General features: G+C 48.9%; 1 protein-coding gene and 1 long non-coding RNA gene across 18 annotated transcripts in view; one reads left to right on the plus strand and one right to left on the minus strand.

Annotated features, from left to right (window-relative positions):
* PRDM11 (PR/SET domain 11) overlaps positions 1 to 17746 on the plus strand; it is an 87576-nt gene extending 69830 nt beyond the window's left edge. For 16 of the 17 annotated variants that reach the window (XM_035262419.3, XM_035262428.3, XM_035262418.3 and 13 more), the window contains 3 exons: positions 2329 to 2516; positions 6987 to 7613; positions 8771 to 17746. In XM_035262419.3, coding sequence (XP_035118310.1) covers positions 2329 to 2516; positions 6987 to 7613; positions 8771 to 10935 — 2980 coding nt within the window. In that variant the 3' untranslated portion in view covers positions 10936 to 17746. The remainder of the gene's footprint in view (positions 1 to 2328; positions 2517 to 6986; positions 7614 to 8770) is intronic. The other variant, XM_035262438.3, reaches the window with a different exon arrangement.
* Positions 714 to 17929, minus strand: LOC128928984 (uncharacterized). The gene is made up of 2 exons (XR_008474770.2): positions 17752 to 17929; positions 714 to 1299 (listed from the first exon to the last, which is right to left on the minus strand). It is a non-coding gene; the product is annotated as an uncharacterized LOC128928984 (long non-coding RNA).
* Between the last annotated feature and the right edge of the window lie 4417 nt (positions 17930 to 22346).

Here is a 22346-nt window from a genome sequence, read left to right on the forward strand (position 1 = left end):
CTCACAATTGTAGAATTGAGATTGGGAATTATTAATTGGAAGCAACTTTTCTCAGCCAGGAGGGTTTCTTTTCCTTTCTCTTAAGTCCTTTGCTAATAACATCGCGACTGGGTGTGTGAAATCACCGTGTGGTCTTCACCACTCAGGGAGAGCGATGCTTATGTCCAATGCTGGTAGGAACACCTAGGTGTTGGGGCTAATAGAAAACACAGATCTAGTACAAGATGCAAATTCTGGGGGACCTAAGCGCTATAAATCTTGCAAGCCACACCTCCATGGTGGAGCCTGTGGCTCGCTTCTCTCAGAAGGCTGAAGCAACCAAAGGTAACGTTTGCTCGTCCATCCTCCTTGGTCTCACTCCTTCTGAGGTCTTGCAACATGCTGTTGACAGAATGGATTGTTCCCTGGACTCCAGCGGTCATCCTTGGAGGGCAACAGCCTCCTCCCAGGCTCTTCAGATGAGAAGGGCAGGATATAGATGAGAGGCAGCTGGTGCCATCCCTGGGACCTCTAGAACGTAGATTTTCCATGCTGCTAGCTGCCACCACTGTCACCTCATACTGGAATTGGCATTCATATATTTATTTTCTTTGTGGGTGTGTTGAGGGTGATGTGGGTGACAGTAATAGTTGCTTATTGAGGGAAACTTTGAAAGTATGCAAAATTACAAAGACGATCCATCTACAGGGGGTTGTCACTGCTAAAACATTGGTGTATTTCCTTCAAGTCGTTTATTGGGGCTTGTTTTTAAAGCATTATTGGAACCACAGTCTAAACACTTCCAGTCCTATTTTCACACTGTATTATTTCAACACCATTTTCCGTGTCATAAAAGATTCTTTGAAAACCTTTTTCTTTTTCTATAGATGAACAGCATTCCATTGCATAAATGTAACATCATTTACAAAATCATTTCGGTAGTATTAGACATTCAAGCACTACCACACACAATGATGCAAGTCAGCATATTGGTATGCCGGGTTTGCACACTTCATCTGTGTCTTATGTTTCTTGAGCCATATTGCCAAGTTGTTTTCTAAAGGGTTGCCGTGTTCCTTCTGCATCATCGGTACAGGAGACACCTTTCTTACCACCTTTACCGATAAAGATATTATCATCTCTTAGAAATCTGTGCCAATGAGACAATGTACTATGTTCCGTTTCTTTTATTAGTGATGCTGAATACTCTTCATTTGTTTATTTATCCATTGGAATTCTTCTGTGAAGTTTTGTTTTCCCTGGACTTATCCAGATGTAAGTCACTGAGCTACACCAATCAGGCAGACTTCGATTTTGTCCCTGGTTTTTGAGACAAACCGTAACATAAAGAAAGAAGTTATTTTTGACTACAGATTTCCTAGATGCTTGCCTAGCACAGAACTGTGAAACACCAACCAATTTCCTCTTGCCCTCTGATCTGTGCACCTTCACTCCTCGGCAGGTGCTGCATCATTCCACCTTTTGGAGGTGGGTAGGGTGGTGGACTGAATGTTGCAAATGTTGTTTTGGTGAGAATGCATGAGAGTCATAGACTCTGAGGGTTTGACAGAATTTTGAAGGTTATCCGGGCATTGCCAAGCTCTGCTTTATATGTCCACAGTAGGAGCCATTAGTTACAGTGGGAAACGTGCATAGGACTCAAAGCTCCATCTCCCATTTATTAGCTGTGTGACTTTGGGCAAGTTACTTGGCCTCTCTGAGCCTCAGTCTCCTTATCTTAAAATCATTTAGTAAGATTAACCAGTGGTTGTCAACCTTTTGTGGTCTCTTATTTACCTTCCTCTCCTGGACCCCCCCCCCGCCATTTTTAAAAGATTTTCATCTTTAGCATTTATTAATGGATCTCTTAGATACCTTGTCACATGGGCTATTTCAGCTAGGCTTTGTGAAATACTGGAAACCGTTGAAGGACCCCAGCCTTACCACCATCAGAGGCCCGTGGGTATCTGGGAACCCCTGTGTTAAAAGTTACTGAAGAGTAGACAAGATGACTTTTCAGTTTTTCAATCACCTATAATATCTAGTGTTGATATATTTTCCATATGCTATGAGGCAGGCAGGACAGGGGTCATATCCAGTCTCAGAAAACAGAAATTCTTCGAGGTTTGGAGATGTGCTTGAGGTCCCACAACACAGTGACGTTGGGACAGGGATGGGGTCTGGCTGGTGCTGCTTCTCTGGACAGGGCAGCTGCTCTGCCAGTACTCACACAGGCCCACATGCCTGTGGCCTTCTAACCCTCCACACTTGCCCAGCACTGTGCCAGCACCAGAAGGCACTCAATAACAGGTGACCTGTGTGTTCTCACCCATCTCCCCTCGCCCCCAGGTACGTGGTCATATCCCGGGAGGAGAGGGAGCAGAACCTGCTGGCTTTCCAGCACAGCGAATGCATCTACTTCCGGGCGTGCAGGGACATCCGGCCTGGGGAGTGGCTGCGGGTCTGGTACAGCGAGGACTACATGAAGCGCCTGCACAGCATGTCCCAGGAAACCATCCACCGCAACCTGGCCAGAGGTGAGTGCCACACTCCATGCCGACCGCGCCCACCACTGAGCCCCAGGGGAGGCCTCTAGAGCTTCTTCTGGGGCTTCCTAAGAAAACCAATAGGAAATACAGTTGCCAGCAATGAGAAGACCCAAAGTGATTCCGGGGAACAGACGGTCGAGGTCTGAGCAGCAGCTCTGGACCAGGGAGGGGCCACCCCAGCTTGTTCTCTTCCCCTAGAAATAGTCTCAGAAACCGTTAACACACACATTTCACAGTATCCATGACAGAGACAAACCCCCAAAGCCAAGCAAGTTTGTTTAACCAAAATGTACCCTATTTTCCCAACTCCAGTTGATGAAAAGATGTTACAAACCGCCATGGCCTCAATAATGATCACAATAATAGGTAACATTTACTTAATACTTAATATGTGAAATACTAGCAACAGTTCAAGGACCCCACTCTTACCACCATCAGAGGCCTGTGGGTATCTGGGAACCCCTGTGGTTAAGTGAAGAGTAGAAGAGATGACCTTTCAGTGTTTCAGTCACCTACAGTATCTGGTGTTGATGTATTTCCCATAACCTGTGAGCAGATTTTCTGCATGTTCCCATGTAATCATCACAGCAGCTGTCCCTAACCTGTCAGTATGCCTTGCGAAATAGATGGAGTCATGGACATGGCATTTAGGACAATATCCGGCTCCGTCGTTGGGAGCCCTCAGCTATGAACTTTTAATACTCATGATCCAACACGGATTCTTTTACCCATCTTACTGATGTGCAAACCGAATATCAAATGAATACAGTGATTCATCCAGGGTCACCTGGCTAAGAAGGATAGAAGTAGGTTTCTAGTCCACATGGGTCTGACTTAAAGATCTAAGTTCTGACCTACAGTGTTATCTGGTGTTCCAGACAAAACCAGTCCCCTCCTTGCTTCTTCCTGGTATCTCTGCTGCAGTCCTAATGAGATGAGGTGAAAGAACAATCTATCAAAAGAAGCAGGTTAGAAGGAGGTGGGAAGGTGACATAGTGTGAGAAGCTGGGTAGGTTGGGTGTCCATTCAGAAGCAGTTTTAACTACTTCCAGCCCCTACTCCTTGACCTTTTTATTCCATCCTCATCCTGCCCAGGTTAGGCCCTTCTTTCAAGGGTTTTGTTTTTTGTTTGCTATTTTTTGCACTAAAACCACACATCCAAATACCCAGAGTGTATCTGATGCCAGGAACCAAGGCTGTTCCCAAGCCCCACCATATTGTGTTCCTGATCAGTCTTCTTATTGGAAATAAATCTTCACTTGGAATACGAGGGGAGAAGATGAAAAGGGGTTGGCAGTGACCTATTCAAATTAAGCTATCTTTAAAAGCAAAACAGAACAAAGCAAATTGTGGATACTGAGTGCACAGCTGCTGCCTGACTTGGTAAAAGGTATCTGGAGATGATGGGCAGTCAAAGGAGACTCTGTAAACATACTCATCTCTTGTGTTCTTTGGGTCTCAGGGTTGGGCACATGTTGATTTCACTCGGCAAGGTGTGCTTCCATGACGAGGCCGCAGTGGTTTCCATGTGACCTCTGGAGATGCCTCATGTAAAAGTGTCTGATACATAGTAGGGGCTCAGTAAGTCTTTGTTGAATGGATAAAAGAAGAAATGAATGAAGACAGCCATGAAGCTTCCCAAAGAATCAAAACACTGGAAGAAAAGAAAACCCAGAGAAATCATATCTGAGAACACAGATTTGTCCCTTGGTCATAACCTTCTTGCATTCTGCTGGATTTGCGATGTCCTTTTCTTCCCCCACTGGTCTTCTCCAGAGCACCTGAAGCGGCATCATCCTCCATGAGCCCTGAGACCACAGGGGACTGCTCAGAGAAGAGCGTGAGCTTTCCGGAGTGGCTCAGAGGAGGCGTGTCAGACAGACTTGAAGGGAGATACATCAAGACATATGAAGACACAGGAGGGAAGAGTGTCTGTCCTGGTCAGGCTGAGCATTAGGAAATAGGAAGGAAACTGAAAGCCACAGTGGGGCAGTTCCACAGCTGTGGGTGGTCTTGATACTGAAGCCCTTGGGAACAGTCATGGAGCTCAGTGGCTTTTTAATGTGTGCCTCTGTAGCCTGTAGCTTCAGCAGACTCTGGGTACTTTTAGTGGTGTTCCAGATTGGTGTGCCAGTGCTGCTCTGGAAGGGAGATTCCATATGCCCAATCACTCACAGTCTTACATAGAAGGAGGTTTCTTTGTGATTGGAGGTTGGCACCCTGATGGAGGCCAGAGCATGAATTATTAGTTCTTATTAAGTAGAGATATTGGTTGTTGCGAGAATTCTTCCTGAAGAAAGTGTAAACTATTCCTCTGCGGCTGCCATTTAAGAAGAGATTGCATCTAAAGCTCACATTCAAACAATTTGTGTTATTTAAACTACTTTGAGTCATTAATTTACTTTGAGGTTTTCTTTGTTTTTGTTTTCCATATCGTATGCAGGCTTTGGAAGCAATTTCATGAAGCTTAAAGGTCTGTTTTGGCCCATAGATTTTTCTGGAAGCCTAAGGTCTACAAAGATCTCCTGCTCATCCTAAGAAATTTGAGCAATGTTGTTTCCAAACAAGGATGAGGAATCTCTGGTGATTTGTAGGCTTGACCTCCTGACATCCTCAGCTGTTTGCTGCCTGATTGTCCCCTGGGAAAAGGAAAAGGTGGCCCTTGATTTTTGGAGATTCTCAATGGGCAAGTGACGCATCTGATCTGTAAGACAAATAGGTTGCATTTTCAAGTTATCTCCATCCCTCCTCTTTCTGCAGCTCAGCTGATACAGAAGTGCAGGCTGTGGGGAGCTGCCTGGGTTCCAGAAGCCTTGGAGGTGAAGTTGTTCCTTAAGCATTCATGTGAGGACAGTAAAGCGGGATCCTGAATAGATAACTTCCTTTCCTGCTGTAACCTAAAGGAAACCTGGAGTCAAACATGGGGCAGGCACAGCACCCGTGCCAGCTATGGGAAACGAGGCATGGGACCTCTGGATTGCTTATGGTGAACCCTTGGCCTTCACACAGAAAAGAAGCCTTTGGCAAATGGAGCCATCAGAAGCCTAAGTGCAGCTTAGTTCAAGTCATTGTTTTGGGGGCACATCACCCAGGGCTCCTGCTCCTGGTCTAGGAAACCTTTGAGACTTCTGAGTTCCATAGGCTGCTTTCAGGACCCTCTGAGGACTGAAGAGATTCCTCTGCCTTTTTAGCATCTCTCACCAGGAAGCATCAGCACTTCTGTAGCAGTTTATGAAACTATGTTGGTAATTTTAAACAATCAGGCTGTGGGGAACCATGGTTCACACCTGTAATCCCAGCACTACAGGAGGCCAAGGTGGGCATACTGCTTGAGCCTAAGAGTTCAAGACCAACCTGGGCAACATGGTGAAACCCTATCTTCACAAAAAGTACAAGATTTGGGTGATATGGCCTGCGTCTGTAGTCCCAGCTACTTGGGAGGCTGAGGTGGGAGGTTCACTTGAGCCTGGAAGGTGGCGGCTGCATGAGCACCACTGCCCTCCAGCCTGGACAACAGAGTGAGTCTGTCTCAAAAAATAAAAATTAAAAACAAGGAATCAGGCTAAAAAAAATTTATTTTTTTTGAAACAATTGAATGTAATTGTTTGAAACAAAGTCTTTGAAACAATTGAAAGTAATTCAAAGTGAATTGAAGTAATTCACATTATAGAAAGAAAGAGACAAGGAAATGTCCTTTGAATTGCCAGGTAAGGAGACGCAGCTCTATTTCCGGACTGCTTTGGGTCCTTGTGGCTACCTTGTCCTTTATCTTGTTGGAGGCAGCCATGTTGGAGCCCTCAGTGCTGTAGGTCTCCTTGTCATCTTTTTTCTTCCATCCTTAGTCTAACCAAAGAAGTTCAGATCCTACCTTCTCACATGTTACTAGTCTGCTGATCACCGGGAGAATTAGAAAGGACAGTTGCCATAGGATGGACTTTGCCTTAAGTGGGCTGTCTCCAGAGCAACGAGGGAGAAGGAAGGAATGAGGCCTGTGGTGTTTCACATGTACCTTTTACCAAGTCAAAGCAGCCATCTTGTCATTGCTAGGGCTCAGAGGAAGCTACAAAGGTTGGGGGAATTGATACTCACTTGGCTCTGAGGTATGTTGCCACCACCCAGTGTGATTGGGTGGGATGTTGTCTTCTAGAGTCATAGGAAAGACCATTCAATTACTCTCCCCTACAGATTTCTCTTAACTTATAACCATAGAGATTATAGATATGAGGCTTCTTTGAAACTGTCTTTATAAAAGGCCTTTTCTCCACTGTTCAGGTCCTGTGAGTCTAACTCTTATGGTCCACCAAGTGATTTACCTCTCCCCTTTGCAACACCTGCCCCACAAGCCCAGAGCTAGAGGGATGTGTCAGGCAACCTAACAGGAGGCCTGCTTTGTTTTCTGTTGGTTTCTCCAATTTGGGGGTTTTCCCCACTTCCTTACACCCTGGTTTTCCTTCCTAGGAGAGAAGAGGTTGCAGAGGGAGAAGTCTGAGCAGGCTCTGGATAACCCAGAAGACCTGAGGGGTCCCATTCATCTCCCTGTGCTGAGACAGGGCAAAAGTCCCTACAAGCGTGGCTTTGATGAGGGGGACATACAACCCCAAGCCAAGAAGAAGAAAATTGACCTGATTTTCAAGGATGTTCTGGAGGCCTCACTGGAATCTGCAAAGGTAGAAGCCCACCAGTTGGCCCTGAGCACCTCACTGGTCATCAGGAAAGTCCCCAAGTACCAGGATGATGCCTACAGTCGGCGTGCAACAACCATAACCCATAGTGTGCAGAATGTAGGCCGGACCCAGGGGGAGGGGGACTGGAAGGTCCCCCAGGGGATCTCCAAAGAGCCAGGCCCATTGGAAGATGAAGAAGAGGAGCCTTCATCATTCAAGGCCGACAGTCCTGCCGAGGCCTCCCTTGCATCTGATGCTCATGAACTTCCCACCACCTCTTTTTGCCCTAACTGTATTCGCCTAAAGAAGAAGGTGCGGGAGCTTCAGGCAGAATTAGACATGCTTAAGTCTGGGAAACTTCCTGAGCCCCCTGTATTGCCACCACAGGTACTGGAGCTCCCAGAGTTCTCGGACCCTGCAGGTAAGTTGTCTTGGATGAGATTATTGTCAGAGGGCAGAGCACACAGTGGGCTGTGTGGAGGGTAGCCTAAAGCTCTCTGTGGAAACCACCTTCCGGGAGACCTGAGGAGTGTAACACGGAGGCGGCCACCTCTGTGGGTGGGAGCCCAGGTCCTCAGTGCCTCTGGCGGGCCCGTCGGCAGCTCTGCCAGGGGCTCCGTGTGTTGCCCTTGTATCCTCCTTGTCAATAAAGGAAGTTCCGCTGCAGAAGGGGTGTGTGCTGTGTTCTTGACCTGTTGCCTTTCTCTGGTGGTCCTACTGGTGTCTTGCCCCAAAGCCCAACTTCTAAACCCAGTCTTTCTCCCTCCCCAGTCCCAAGCAGGGTGTCCCACTGGAGAGATCTCATGGCTTCCCAAAATTAGTCCAGGACCACAGCCTTATTCTTCTCTTCCTGAATCTCTGTCCTGCCACACATGGTCCCTGTTCCCCTGCCTGGAGTTCTAGAAGGATGGAGCGTGAGGGGATCCAGGCCATTCACCTGCATGGCTTTGCCCTAGTCTGTTGGCTGCTTGGATCTCTAGAGTTGATCGACAACTAGGGAGATTTTCTAGTTCACATCTGCAGCTGAGGGAAACTGTTTACACAGCGTTTCCTCTTTTGACCACATCCCTTAGCTCAGAATGAGGTGTTTCTTGTATTCAAAGCATGCATCTCAACTAAACTGCACTTTGATCCTGAAATCGCTTGAGGCCGTATCCAACCTGCCTTTCTTCACATTAGTGGAGGGCAAATGAATCCCCAAGTCCTTGATATGTAACTTTAGAATGAGTGATGTGCTTTTCCCCTTCCATCAGATCTACTCTCCTAGCTTGTGCTGTCCAGTTGACGGGGCGTTTAGACCCCTCAAGCACCCACACATGGAGGGCAAGGACAGGCAGCCTGGAGCCTGGCGTGGGTGACAGAAGGCCACTGTGGACACTCCACAGAGAGTAAAAGTCACATGGGTGAGCAGGAGTGCTCATAAACTAATTCTGGGCTGGGATTCAATCTGTCATAGGCTTCCACGGACTTCTGTTTCCCACGGTGTGGCACCTACCTTCCAGGAGTGTTTCCTGTGAATTTTGGAAAAGCCTGTTTTTCCCACCAGGTATAAATGTTTCTTTCCCATTTGTTTTTCAGCCTCAGAGAGCATGGTCTCTGGCCCTGCCATCATGGAGGACGATGACCAGGAAGTCGATTCGGCAGATGAATCTGTCTCCAACGATATGATGACTGCAACAGATGAGCCCTCCAAGATGTCGTCTGCCACCGGGCGCCGAATCCGGCGCTTTAAGCAGGAATGGCTGAAGAAGTTCTGGTTCCTGCGGTACTCCCCGACCCTCAATGAGATGTGGTGCCACGTCTGCCGCCAGTACACGGTGCAGTCCTCACGCACCTCGGCCTTCATCATCGGCTCCAAGCAGTTTAAGATTCACACCATCAAACTGCACAGCCAGAGCAACCTGCACAAGAAGTGCCTGCAGCTGTACAAGCTCCGCATGCACCCAGAGAAGACAGAGGAGATGTGTCGTAACATGACCCTGCTCTTCAACACCGCCTACCACCTGGCCCTGGAGGGCAGGCCCTACCTGGACTTCCGGCCCCTGGCGGAGCTGCTGAGGAAGTGTGAGCTCAAGGTGGTAGACCAGTACATGAACGAGGGAGACTGCCAGATCCTCATCCATCACATCGCCCGGGCCCTGCGAGAAGACCTGGTAGAGCGCATCCGCCAGTCACCTTGCCTCAGCATCATCCTGGATGGGCAGAGCGACGACCTGCTGGCCGACACGGTGGCTGTCTACGTTCAGTACACCAGCAGCGACGGGCCCCCAGCTACAGAGTTCCTGTCCCTGCAGGAGCTGGGGTTCTCTAGCACAGAAAGCTATCTCCAGGCACTTGACCGGGCCTTCTCGGCCTTGGGCATCCGGTTGCAGGATGAAAAGCCAACTGTGGGCTTGGGTGTAGACGGGGCCAACATCACAGCCAGCCTCCGGGCCAGCATGTTCATGACGATCCGCAAGACCCTGCCGTGGCTACTGTGCCTGCCCTTCATGGTGCACCGGCCCCACCTGGAGATCCTGGATGCCATCAGCGGGAAAGAGCTCCCATGCCTGGAGGAGCTGGAGAACAACCTGAAGCAGCTGCTGAGCTTCTACCGCTACTCGCCACGCCTCATGTGCGAGCTGCGGTCCACGGCGGCCACCCTCTGTGAGGAGACAGAATTCCTGGGGGACATCCGGGCGGTGCGGTGGATCATCGGCGAGCAGAACGTCCTCAACGCCCTCATCAAGGACTACCTGGACGTGGTGGCTCATCTCAAGGAGGTCAGCAGCCAGACCCAGCGGGCAGATGCCTCGGCCATCGCCCTGGCCCTGCTGCAGTTCCTCATGGACTACCAGTCCATCAAGCTCATCTACTTCCTGCTGGACGTGATCGCTGTGCTCTCACGCCTGGCCTATGTCTTCCAGGGCGAGTACCTGCTGGTCTCCCAGGTAGATGACAAGATCGAGGAGGCCATCCAGGAGATCAGCCGGCTGGCTGACTCCCCGGGAGAATACCTGCAGGAGTTTGAGGAGAACTTCCGAGAGAGCTTCAATGGGATTGCCATGAAGAACCTCAGGGTGGCTGAAGCCAAGTTCCAGTCCATCAGGGAGAAGATCTGCCAGAAGACCCAGGTCATCCTGGCTCAGAGGTTCGACTCCCGCAGCCGGATCTTTGTGAAGGCCTGCCAGGTGTTCGACCTGGCTGCCTGGCCCAGGAGCAGTGAGGAGCTGATGAGCTATGGCAAGGAGGATATGGTGCAGATATTTGATCACCTGGAGGCCATCCCGACCTTTTCCCGAGATGTCTGTAGGGAAGGGCTGGACCCCCGGGGCAGTCTGTTGATGGAATGGCGAGAACTCAAGGCAGATTACTACACCAAAAATGGCTTCAAAGACCTGATCAGCCACATTTGCAAGTATAAACAGAGGTTTCCACTCTTGAACAAGATCATCCAGGTTCTTAAAGTCCTCCCCACTTCCACCGCTTGCTGCGAGAAAGGCCGCAACGCCCTCCAGCGAGTTCGCAAAAACCACCGCTCCCGCCTGACCCTGGAGCAGCTTAGCGACCTGTTGACAATCGCTGTAAATGGACCGCCAATTGCCAATTTTGATGCCAAGCGAGCCCTGGACAGCTGGTTTGAGGAGAAGTCAGGGAACAGTTACACACTGTCCGCAGAGGTCCTCAGCAGGATGTCCGCGCTGGAGCAGAAGCCAGCACTACAGACCGTGGACCACGGGGCGGAGTTTTACCCTGACCTTTAGGGAGCTGGCGCTGCAGAGTTCACGAAGCTGTTGAATATTTTTTTAATCTATACTCATAAGCTTTGATATATTATATAAATATATATTATATTATATATATATATATATATATAAACCCACACTGAAAATTTTTAACAACCAAGGTGACGCGTCCACCAGAAGCCACTGGGAGCTTTCAGAAAGGAAAAATGTTGGAAACTGACTCTTGTCTACAAAATTTGGCAGCTGCAACATACGTGGCAACTCATTTTCACTCACGGATGCACGTGCTGGGGCCACCTGTGTTCCCAACTTACTGTCCACCAACAGCATAAGCTAAAATGACAGGTCTCTGTCATCACCTTTAGGTAGCTCACTTTGTTTATGTTTTCATTTGCGGGTGGCAGGGCTTTGGGTTTGGGTTTATGTTCTTGCCTTTTCTGTTTTCATTTGGTTTTATGATGGGAGGGAGGTCCTTGGCCTCCTCATTGACATTCTGGTCAAAGGTCTCGGACTTAAGCCGGGGTGGGTTGTGTGTCTGGATTGGGGGGTTTGACCTTTCTCCCTCCCCGTCTAACTTCAGCTTGAGATCTTTTTTTATTCATTTCCTGATGAGGGTTCCTTCACTGTCCTACAAACAAAAATGTCGGTCAAACTGTGACACCACCACACCTCACCTCTGTTGCCTCGTCCATCCCTGGGATGTGGATCCCTTCCTTCCAGCCCCCGGAAACTACGATATTACCCATTAGACTGAAGGCAAGATTGCCTCATCGCCGAGCTTGAAATCCTGGGAAAGGGAGAAGGGGTGAGCTTTAAGCATTCCTGTTTTTACGAGGTGGAGGATAAACAACACAATTCCATTCCGATCCAGGGCTTTTGGGGAGATGAAAAGCCAAGAAGTCCAGGCCCCTATAAGGGAGTGATTTTTGGCTAAAAAAAAAAAGAAGTAAAATGAAAAGTACGTATTCAATTTACATGAATTATTTATACTCTGTCTTTATAATCATATCATGTGTTGAGGATATTTTTTTTTCCTTTCATAATTTTTTTTTCCTTTAATAAGAAATGCCTGCTAAAGTTCAGTGGCAGGAGGTGTCAATGCAAATTGTGCCCTGAGTTCTGCATAACTCAAATGAGAGTCTCTAGAGATGTGGTCCTCCTTTTGCAACAAGGCTGATAACATGCTCCATGGTAATAGGAAACTGGGGAATGTGTCTCTGCCTATAAACTCTTCCCTTTTTGACCAGGGTAGAGATGTCCTAAAGGAAAGGAGAAAAGAAGAGAGGACTCTCAAGGCATCAGCCTACACACACACACACACACACACACACACACACACAAAGTCACAATATACAATATAAGCTTTAGAAATAGCCACTTGCCTACTCCCTGGGGCAAGTAGTGGTTTAAGCTAGAGGAGTCTGATCAATGCTCTTTCGTTCATTTAACTACCGGTATACCTCGCAAGGGAGTTTTAAAAAATGTGCGTGAGCTGTTAAAAACTTCTGTTCATGTTTCTACATCTGATTTATGCATAGTTTATATGCAGAGATCTTATCATGTGGATGCAGGTCATTTTGGGGGGAGGGAGGAAGATCTGAATTACGTACATGTGGTCAGTTCTGCTGAGAGTTTCACCTCTTGGTTGGTGTGATCTGGCCACAGGCCAGGCCCCAGTGTCTTCAGCCTGCTTGGTTCAGACATTTTAAAACTGCGGTGGCTTCCTTCCTTCTTGGTCGACTTGCCTCTGAGGCCTCATGCCACCATTGAGAACCATAGTGGAAATGTCATCAACACTGAACATGTTATAGCCCCTTCCTGGTCCTGCCAGTCTCTTCGTTCCCCTACTACTCCCTTCCCCTTCACCCCCATGGTCTTGGTGCTAAGATAACTTTAGAATCATTGCTGCTAGTCAATAGCTTTTCATTATATAAATATATTATATATATATATATTATATATTATTTTTTAAACATTTTTGTTTGTTTTTAACAGTGATGTAGCATGTTAAGAAAACAAAAAAACTGGGTTCCTCCAACTCTCCCACTGCCAGGCCTCATATGCTGCCTTCTTCAACAAATCAATGCACCCCTGCCTGGTGACATCCAACCCACCTCCCACCCCTGTTGCACACATACTTCCCCACCTTCCTCCGGGCAAGAGGACAGTTAGCAGGAACTAGCAAGGAAAGGCTGAAAGCCCCTTTCTGAAGCTTTGAGATTTCCAGCCCCATTCCACTTCCCACTTTAAACTGCTGTCTCCCTCCATCCATTCCTCTCATCAGGGTCTAAAACTAACTGTGGTCAAGTGGGAGCTGTTGCAAAGCCCCAGGTCCCACCTGGCCCAGCCTTAGCCTCGGGTCTTCCTCTCCCCTCGCACATGCAAACTGCTGTGTCATGACTGAACACTGCAGAGACTAAGAAGGGTTGAGGGCAGAGATGGCTGGCAAGACAGGGCTTGGTGAGGACGGAAACAGTAGGCTGAGATCCTTTCTTCCAGCCAATAGTTGCCTTACACCTTACCTTGGGTAAGGGTAGGGAGGAGCAGACTAAGACCCCTATTCATTTGAAAACCAGGAAGAGAAAACCAGTGTCTGCCTGAGCACCTAGTCAGTCAGGGCTGGACTTTTTCTTCTCAAGAGATGATGGTCAAAATCAGCTAAAATCTTCAGCTAGATGGAGAAAAGCTTATGGGGCAGCGCCAGTGCCTACCCTGTAGTTCCTGAGAAAGCTAGGAACAGGTGATCCGCCTCTGGCCTAGCACAATGAGCTGCTATGCACAGCACATGGCTGCGGGGTCACCTCCTGTGCCGGCCACCAGATCTTGGAAAAGCTAAGCTCTCAGATGGTCTTAAAGTTAGGTTAGGACACCCCTTACAACTCTGGGTGCTTGTGGCTTCTGCTGAATTTAGCCATGCCAGGGCTATGGCAGACACTCTGTAGGGCACATGGCCATGGGACAGGGAATAATTTGGGTGATACACCACTGCAGTTTACATGGGGTCTCTTCTCAGCTTGGATGCTCCCTGGGTGATTACCTGTGATTTCTGTCATAGGCATTGCTCACCCTCCTGCTTGCTTGAGAAGGACTTAGATTGATAGGACACTCAGGGTCTAACCCAGGGACCCCTATGCTTGGCTAACGTAGTCTCCCTTTGATGGATATACAGAACTGTGGAAAGGAAATTGGTGCATCTCATATGTGGTTACTTCAAACAAGACAGAGCCCTTTAAGGCTTAGGAGTGATGACTACAGGCTTAGAATGAAATGAGTCTCTGGGGCCGAGAGTTGGCATAACTGGCCTGGCTGATTAGTGACTTTCTTTGGCTCGTGGAGATGGTGGGAAGTGAGATCAACCTCAAGGCCTAGGTTTGTGGCCAATTTTGCCAAGGAGACACCTGGCAGAGCCTGGGAGCCAGGGCCCTTATGAGTAACATGGTCTGCTTTTCCTTCATGAAGGATAAAATGAAAGATCCATTGCCATCTAGTATCTGTGAAACGTGAGGACAGCCCAGCCGTGTCTGTGACTCTTGCCATGTCAGAATCCCCTGCTTGGTTGAATATGAATCCAGGCATCAGAAACAGCAGCCTTATTTAATTTTTTAAATGGCTGGTCTATGACTCCTTGTGATGGGGGGCATGTCCTCATTTCCCCATCCTCACTTGGGACTGAGAGCAGGCTCAAGCTCCAGGATCCCTGGATGGCCATGTTCAGTGCTGGACCCCAGAATCCATGGCACTTGAGGGTCTCTGACCTCAGCCCCTGCCACATGTTTCCAAGTTGAGTTGCTTGGCTGAATCCCCTTCCTTTGAGTTACTTATGCCAACCCTTTAATTTGGGAAAAGGACCTTGTAATTACTTAAAGTAATGTTTAAATATTTTCCATTCGTTTGGAGGTGGTGCCAAAAGGGAGAAAACAGGGGAAAGCATGCAGAAGGCTGGAGAGGATGGCTGAGAGCCTGCCGTGGGCCCAGGGCCCTGGCCCAGCCTGCACTGAGGTGCTGGTGCCACGCTACCTGCTCACCTGGAGCCTGATGGGACCCAGGAGGTGGCCTGAGGGGTTGAAATATAACTTCCCTCTTCTGGATACCCCCGCATTTTTCCTTCTACCCACTCTAGGAACGAGAGTTCTAGACCAATGTCTGCTTTTGGCTTTCAGTCTGGGTTGATTTCCAAGTAGAATTCATACTTTTTCTTGGCCCATACGTCCAACTTTGGCAGAAGGCACTGGACTCATGCCCCCTTCCTGCTTCAAGAGGCAGATCTAGCCAGGCAGGCCAGGCCTCCTCAGACAAGAAAGGGGTTTTCAGATGGCAGTGGAGCTTGGAACACCCATTCCAGACACCAGTCGTCTGGGGAGATGGTGCTGTGTCACGGGTTCTAGTCTGGCCTCTTCCTCAGTCCTCAGGAGGACTCAAGAGAGATTGGCACAGCCCTTCTCTGGCTTGGAGGGAAGCCCGTCTCCCACTTGGCAGGGGCCCTTCCCTTGCTGTCTGTTGGTCAGCATGCTTGAGCTGAGTGGATGGTGCTGTGATATTTTTAAGGACCCTTTGAGGTGATATTTGCATGTTAGCCAGAGGGAGAAAAAGTGCCCTTTTGGGAGGAAAATGGTACGCCCCTCCACTTCCATTTGGCACTCCCTTCCCCCCACCCCCTCAAGTGGTATCGCCCTGGAAATACCTATGCAATCCAGTCTCCCTAGGAGAGAGTGCATGGAAGCAGGGGTATGTGCAGTGTAGAATACAGATGCTACAGCATATATGTTGTATATATGGACATATACAGTACGTATACACAGAGTAAGAAGAGTAAATCACGTCTATATATCTATAAATAATATCCTATATATTTATACATTTCTATGTTTTAAATAGATATAAAAATAGAGTCTATAGAGCTGGGAGAGCAGTGGGAAGCCTGGCGCTGTGTTGTGCCAAGGGAGGGGGGAGCAGGACCTTTGGAGAGGGAGCTGGGGAAGGCCAGCAGGCAGGATTGGCTGGCAAGGGGCCTCCTACCCAGAGTGTTGGAGAGGAGAGTGGCTGGGTCCCGGCTGGCTCCATGCACTTTCTCTCCTTTTCCACCAGCTTGGTCTGAGGTTGGAAGGAGATATCCCCTGAGCTCCAGCTGAGGTGCCCCCTACCTCTCCCCACCCCCACAGCCTACGCTTAGGCGGTCACTGCTGCTTGGCAGTAGGACATGGTCTCTGGCCCCTGGTGGAGGGACCACTGCACAAACTCCTCCAGTACCCTCCCACACCAGGACTGAGCAGCGTCGGTAACAATAGGAAAGGTGCAAACTGGATCAGGAGCTGGTCCAGGAAAGATACCGCCCCTGCCCTCTTAGATGCTTCGCTGCCCTTAGTGGCCGAGCCCCTGAAGTGCAGCTGTCCTGGCCTCCCCCGCCTGCCCTGCTCAGCCACTGTCAGTGGGTGAGGACGCGGGCACTGCTGCCCACCATCCAGAGGCTTTCTGGCCAGGGTAGGGGCCATCAGCTAGCAGGAAACGGTGGGAGAGACATATCTGCAAACTCATAAATTCAATGGCAACTCCAGTCCAGAAGCAGGGCTCTGGCCCAGCCCACTCCGCACAGCAGCTTGCTGGCTGTACTCAGGACAATGCTGTTCCCCCTCCCTCACAGAGGCCCTGTGACCTCCACCCAACTCACGCCGTAACAGGCAGGTTTAGTTCACATACACTGTTCGCATTCTGTGACTTGAGGCAGAGGCTGAGCTGGGATGCCCTAAGCCCATCCACTTTCATTGGGGAGGGCATCTCCCTGGGTTTATTACCAGCTCCCAGCCTCTGCCGGGCAGGGATGTCTGGGTATCACGGGGTGAGGGGCGGGCACTTGTGCAAGCTGGCAGCATGACGGAGTTCTTGTGCAGCCCTGATGGGACCCAAAAACCCATTTGCTTCCAGTCTCCTCTCTCTTGTTTGTTTTCCTCCTGAAGATAGGAGAGAGGGCCTGACCAGGCACCAATGATGGAGCATGAGGGCAGCTGCATGCTCCCTCTCTCCAGACCAGCCTTTCGCTTTTGGGGTCCACAGGGGCACTTGCTCCCATCCTGAGCCTCCTCTGCCCTTCTCTTGCTCTTCCCCACCATCCTACAAGTACCTCAGTCTCCAGCAGGCCCGCCCTTCCACCCACAGCCCAGGGTGGGTCTGTTCTGCCAATGCCCATCTCCTTGAACCACAGCTAGCTGCCAACTGGGTCTCGGGACACCCTCCAGTACCTGGTTCAAGAGAGACCAGGCCGGGCCGAGCCTTCTTCCCACTGCAGTGGACCAGACCCACGGCCAGGGGATGGGCATCCCCAGGTAGCAATCCCACAATGCACTGTACCTCAGAGAGAGAGCACGCCAGGGGCACCAAGGGACCGAGCCCTCTGTTCAGAGGGGGACGGCGGTCACAATACTGCTCACCAAAAGACAAAGTCCAGGCCGCCCTCGGGCATCCCTCAGTCTTCACTTTTGTCTCTCCGGAAGAACCAGCAGTCTGATTCTGTCTGTTTCAGCCCCCGTCTCTCTCCTCTCCACCCCCACGCTGCTGAACCGTTTTCATGTCAATCACAAAGGAAAAATAAGTGGGGGTGGGGGGGATATACCTAGGAGTCTATTACACATACGTATTAATATGTTAATACTTTCTTTCTTAAAAACCTCTCGATGTTATTATTTTGCAGACTGCGCTTTATAGTACCTGTGTGAGGGGACCTAGAACACTGGATACAATAGAGCTATGTTGGTTTATCATGATATGTACGCAGAAACTTTCCTTTTGTCATATTATCCTTGTAATGTAAGATTGTTAATAAAAGCATTTAAATTTACTCACCACAGTCGAATTGCTGCCTCTTGCCTCTATCCCCGGCCTGTGCCCTGGTTGACATAATGGGCCCCATCGCAAGGGCTCGGGTGTCAGAATAGGAGCCTGCCTGCTGCCAGGTTGGAAGGGACTAGAAGAGGCCTCTAGCCCCTTCTTGCTGCTCTCCTCATTCCCCCATTAGAGTCTCCTTCCAGCAAGTAACCTACGTCCCTCGCCCACCAGGCAGGCCAAAAGAGGTGTGACCGAAACCGTTTAAAATAAATCTCTCTGCCCCCATATGCATTCATCCCACAGGAAAATCTTGGAGCCAGCACACAGGGCTGTTGCAGATCAACTGTTGTTCTCCTTCTCCCTCAAACTGCCTGGCGTGCTTCTCTACTTGCAGACCTAGTCCTCGGAGAAGGGTCTTTCCTCAATCGCTTGTCATTGGCACTGGTATAGGGGTGATGAGCGATGCTTTGCCCACATCATTTTGCAAAGATGAGCATAAATCCAGTGAAGATGCATAGTATGTTTTTATTTTTTCCTCCTGAGCTGCTCAGTCCTTCTACTCCCGGTTTCCCTGCCCTGCCCCTTTGTCTTCCTTTCATGGGCCTTCTTTGTTCCTTCTTCTTAACCTCTGTCTTCTGCCATTTTCCTCCCACCCCTTGAAGGCTTCCTTCCCCTGGATGATCACTCAGAGGCTTCCTGTTGTGAAAGCCACTCTACAGAACCCATGGAATGGTGTAATTTTCTTCTTCTCAGATGAGATGTAGGGAAAGAAGGAGCAGAGAGATACAACTGTCCACACCCAACCAGTGCGGGTGAACCAGGCTCAGCCCCACCCCCATGCAGGGCTGCACAGATTTGATACACCTTTGCAGCAGTAGCTGGAGTATGTTAATGATTTTATCACCAGGAAGCAAGGGAAGGAAAGGTTCCCCATTTGCACTTCACCCTGAAGTTGGTCTTCCCAAAGTGAGGCTTGGAGAAAGTGATAAAAAGGTGAAGTCTAGTCCACTCCCTCCCTCCTGTCCCCAGCTTCTCCTGTCCCTCCTTCCCCAGGATTCAAGGGCAAGTTGAATTCAACCCAGAGAGGACTCAGGAAAATGACCAGCTGCCTGAAGACCTGAAAGGCTACCATGCAACAATTTCTAGAATGATCTTTTTAAACATAGATCCAGTCATGACATCTCTGCCTAACACCCTCCGCTGATTTCCCATTGCCCTGAGAATTCAATGCAAACTCCTAATTATGACCCATCCGCCCTGCACGGTGCAGCCCTGCCTGCCTCCCAGCCTCATTCTGTCCTCCCCTGCATTGGGCTCCAGCCACACTGCCTTCAGCTCACTAAGTTCTTTTCTACCTTGGGATCCTCTGATGTCATGAACCTTCTGTCTGAGATAGCTCTCCCCAGATGGTTGCATGGCTAAACTCTTCTCTTCTTTTAGGTCTCAACTAAGTTGCAGCCTCAAAGGGATCTTTCCTGACCACCCTCACTAAAAATGTGTAATAACTGTGTGTGTGTGTGTGTGTGTGTGTGTGTGTGTGTGTGTGTGTGTGAGAGAGAGAGAGAGCGAGAGAGAGACAGAGAGAGAGACAGAGAGACAGAGAGAGAGAGAGAGAGAGAGAGAGAGGAGAGAGAGAGAGAGAGATTGTTTTATATCCATCTCCCCCTTCCATATTGTAATGCCTACAAGGGAAACGCTACAGACTGGGCAGTTAATCAGTGGGTATTCAAGGGAAGAATGAATTTAAGCCACTCCTGATAGAGGTGCAACTCCTGCAATGCTGTACTGGTTACAGCTGAGGTCCCAGGTTCTTCTGTGTTGCCTGTCTCTATCTTGGTTTCCTTCCTTCTTCAGAAAGACCCTGTGCCTGACCTCTGGTTACATCCAACCTTGACCAAGCCCCTACTCCACAAAGCTGGAGTTTGTTCCCCTGGTACTCACCTGGGCTCCTCTCCATTCCAACTTGCCCTTGCCCCTTGCACAATGTTCTACCCAATCCAGCCAGGTGTCTTCTACTTCCTCTATGAAAGAGAACATTTCCAGCTCCTTCCAGCTTGGTGATTATCAGAGTTCAGGGTTCCAGGTAGCATTTTTAAGCTACTGCCTATGCATGTAAGTGACCTTTCAATAAAGACCCTGGGCTACTGGCCATACGCCAGAGCCTGGATCTTTTAGGGTTAGAGAGTCCCAGATTCAAATCCTCCTCTGCCTCTCTCAACCTATTGGACCATGGAGAAGTCACTTATCCTAGTCTGTCTCTTCAGCTCTTAGCCCAGAGCCATGGTTTACTAGGTGCTGATTATTATTACCCTCACTGCAACCTCTAAGATCAGGGTGAATGAGATGCGAGGAAGTGTCGAGGTTCCTCTTTTACTCAGAATCCCTCGGGCTGCCCTGAGTGACTCTTAGCACAGAGCCACCTACACCTACACCTTCACAACTGGCGTGGATGCCTCTACCTAAATGAGAATCACTATTTTCTTCTCAAAGGAATCCTCAGGGCACCTTGCTCTGCTTCCAGCAGCTTATCTCACCTGGCCGTCAAGGAAAGAGGGACTGCAGGGAGGTTCTGTTTGTTCTGGCTGGAAAAGCAGATTCCTCCTTGCTTGACCCTGGTTGGAATCCCTGGGTTTCTGAAGCAAGATTTTTGACATTACTCACTTGCCAACAGGCTGTGCTGAAACACCAAGAAAGGGTGCTGGGAACCTGAGCTGGGGAACTATGCCCTCATGTGGATAAGCTGTACTGACAGACCAAACCTGGCTGGGATGAGCCAGCACGTGGGCCAGATCACACAGTGGCCACCAGTAGCTCAGTTTCCATGGTGATGTCAGTTTTCATGGAGATGTAGGCACCTACCTGGGAGAAAGTCTGGCTTCCTTTCTTCCATCCTTCTCCCAGGTAGGGGTCTCCTTCTCTGGCTTGGGGAAGCTGCTGAGGTCCCTGCCAAGGGTGATGTGTCCCTGGCTCACCTGCAGGAGATGAGGAAGGGGAGCAAGGGGACAGTTCTCCAACACTTGCACTAAGAAAATGCCCAGCTCCCTAAATCCATCCATAGCTATGTCCTGTGGCTTTATCCTTGCCAGGCATCTGCCTCCAGAGGGAGATAGAACAGATGCTAGAGTTCAGAGCTCCTTAAGTGGTGATGCTTCCAACTGAAACTCTTGGAGGGAAAATTACCACCACCCCATTAGCAATTAAGCAAATGAGAAGAGGCTGACTTGAAGCCTCAGGTGCCATTGCAGGTTGTCTAAAGGACTGGATAGCTGTCAGGAGGGACTGTCAGGAGATGCAAGGCAGGCATGTGGGGGGGAAGGTACACATGTATGTGGGTTTAATTTGTTTTATGCACAAGATAGGAGGCTAAAGGTATGTGTAAAAAGTAAGTTGTTGGCTGGGTGTGGTGACTCACACCTGTAATCCCAGTACTTTGGGAGATCAAGGTGAGTGGATTGCCTGAGACCAGGAGTTTGAGATCAGCCTGGGCAAAATACAGTGAAATCCCATCTCTACAAAAAATACAAAAAATTAGCCTGAGGTGACCTGGGCAATAGAACCAGACCTTGGAAAGGAAGAAGGGGGAGGGGGAAAAGGGGAGAGAGAGAGAGAAAGAGAGAGAGAACAAGAAGAAGGAGGAGGAGGAAGAAGAAAGGAAAGAAAGAAAAGAAAGGAAAAAGGAAGGAAGGAGAAAGAGAAAAGAAAGGAAGAAAGAAAAGAAAAGAAAGCTGTTGAGAAAGAAAGGCAGAAAGAGAAAGAAAAAAGCTATTGAGAAAGAAAGCTGTTGACAGTCTAGGTCACAGAATCACAAAATATTAAAGCTAGGAGTCTTGGTAATCATTTGGTCCAAATTCATTTTACAGTTGTGGAATCTGAGGCCCAGAGGTAAGTGACTTGCCCAGGGCCATGAAGGTGGGTGGCCAGTCACAAAGCCAAGCCAGGTCGCAGATTCCCAGCTCCTAAATCAGTGCTCTAGACATGACTCAATTTTATACAAGGAACAGGACTTGTTACTTGAAGCACTTCAATGGACAGCCCTGGTGTAAAGTGATTCATGAACTCTGCTTCCCCCTTCCATTTCTCTTTTATATTAATCCAGATTCTGAAGTATGCATTTTGGGCTCAGGTTGGCCATATTCATAGTTACCTGTGAAACATAGTCTGTGTAACATTCGGCTATGTGGAAATAAAGCCCACTCATCCGATTTTATTATGAAAATTAAAATGCTGGTTGCCAATAAAACAGAATGTCTGTCCATGCATAATATGAAATAAGGAATTATATGCAGACTTGGAAAGCAAAGACATCTCATGGCTTTCTTTATAGATTGTTTATCCCACTTAAGAACATTTATTTTCATTGTGTGATCTGGCTAATTTTCTACTGGCTTTAAAATTCAGGCCCTGCCCTTGCTTAATGCTCCTTCTTCCATAGGCCAGGGTTGCAGTGGCCACCAGGAAAACTTAGGATGCTGGGACTCCAGGAGTCCCCTTGTTCCTCCTTGCCACCAGGAGTTCATCAGTACCTCTGGCTGCTGCAAGAGCCTTCCACTGATGGAGTATTTCTTTGGAGAATGTTAAAGAAAGAAGAGTTACTAGTTTCCACCTAATTTTTC

The sequence above is a fragment of the Callithrix jacchus genome, chromosome 10 (genome assembly GCF_049354715.1).
Source record: "Callithrix jacchus isolate 240 chromosome 10, calJac240_pri, whole genome shotgun sequence".
NCBI classification, from domain to species: domain Eukaryota; kingdom Metazoa; phylum Chordata; class Mammalia; order Primates; family Cebidae; genus Callithrix; species Callithrix jacchus.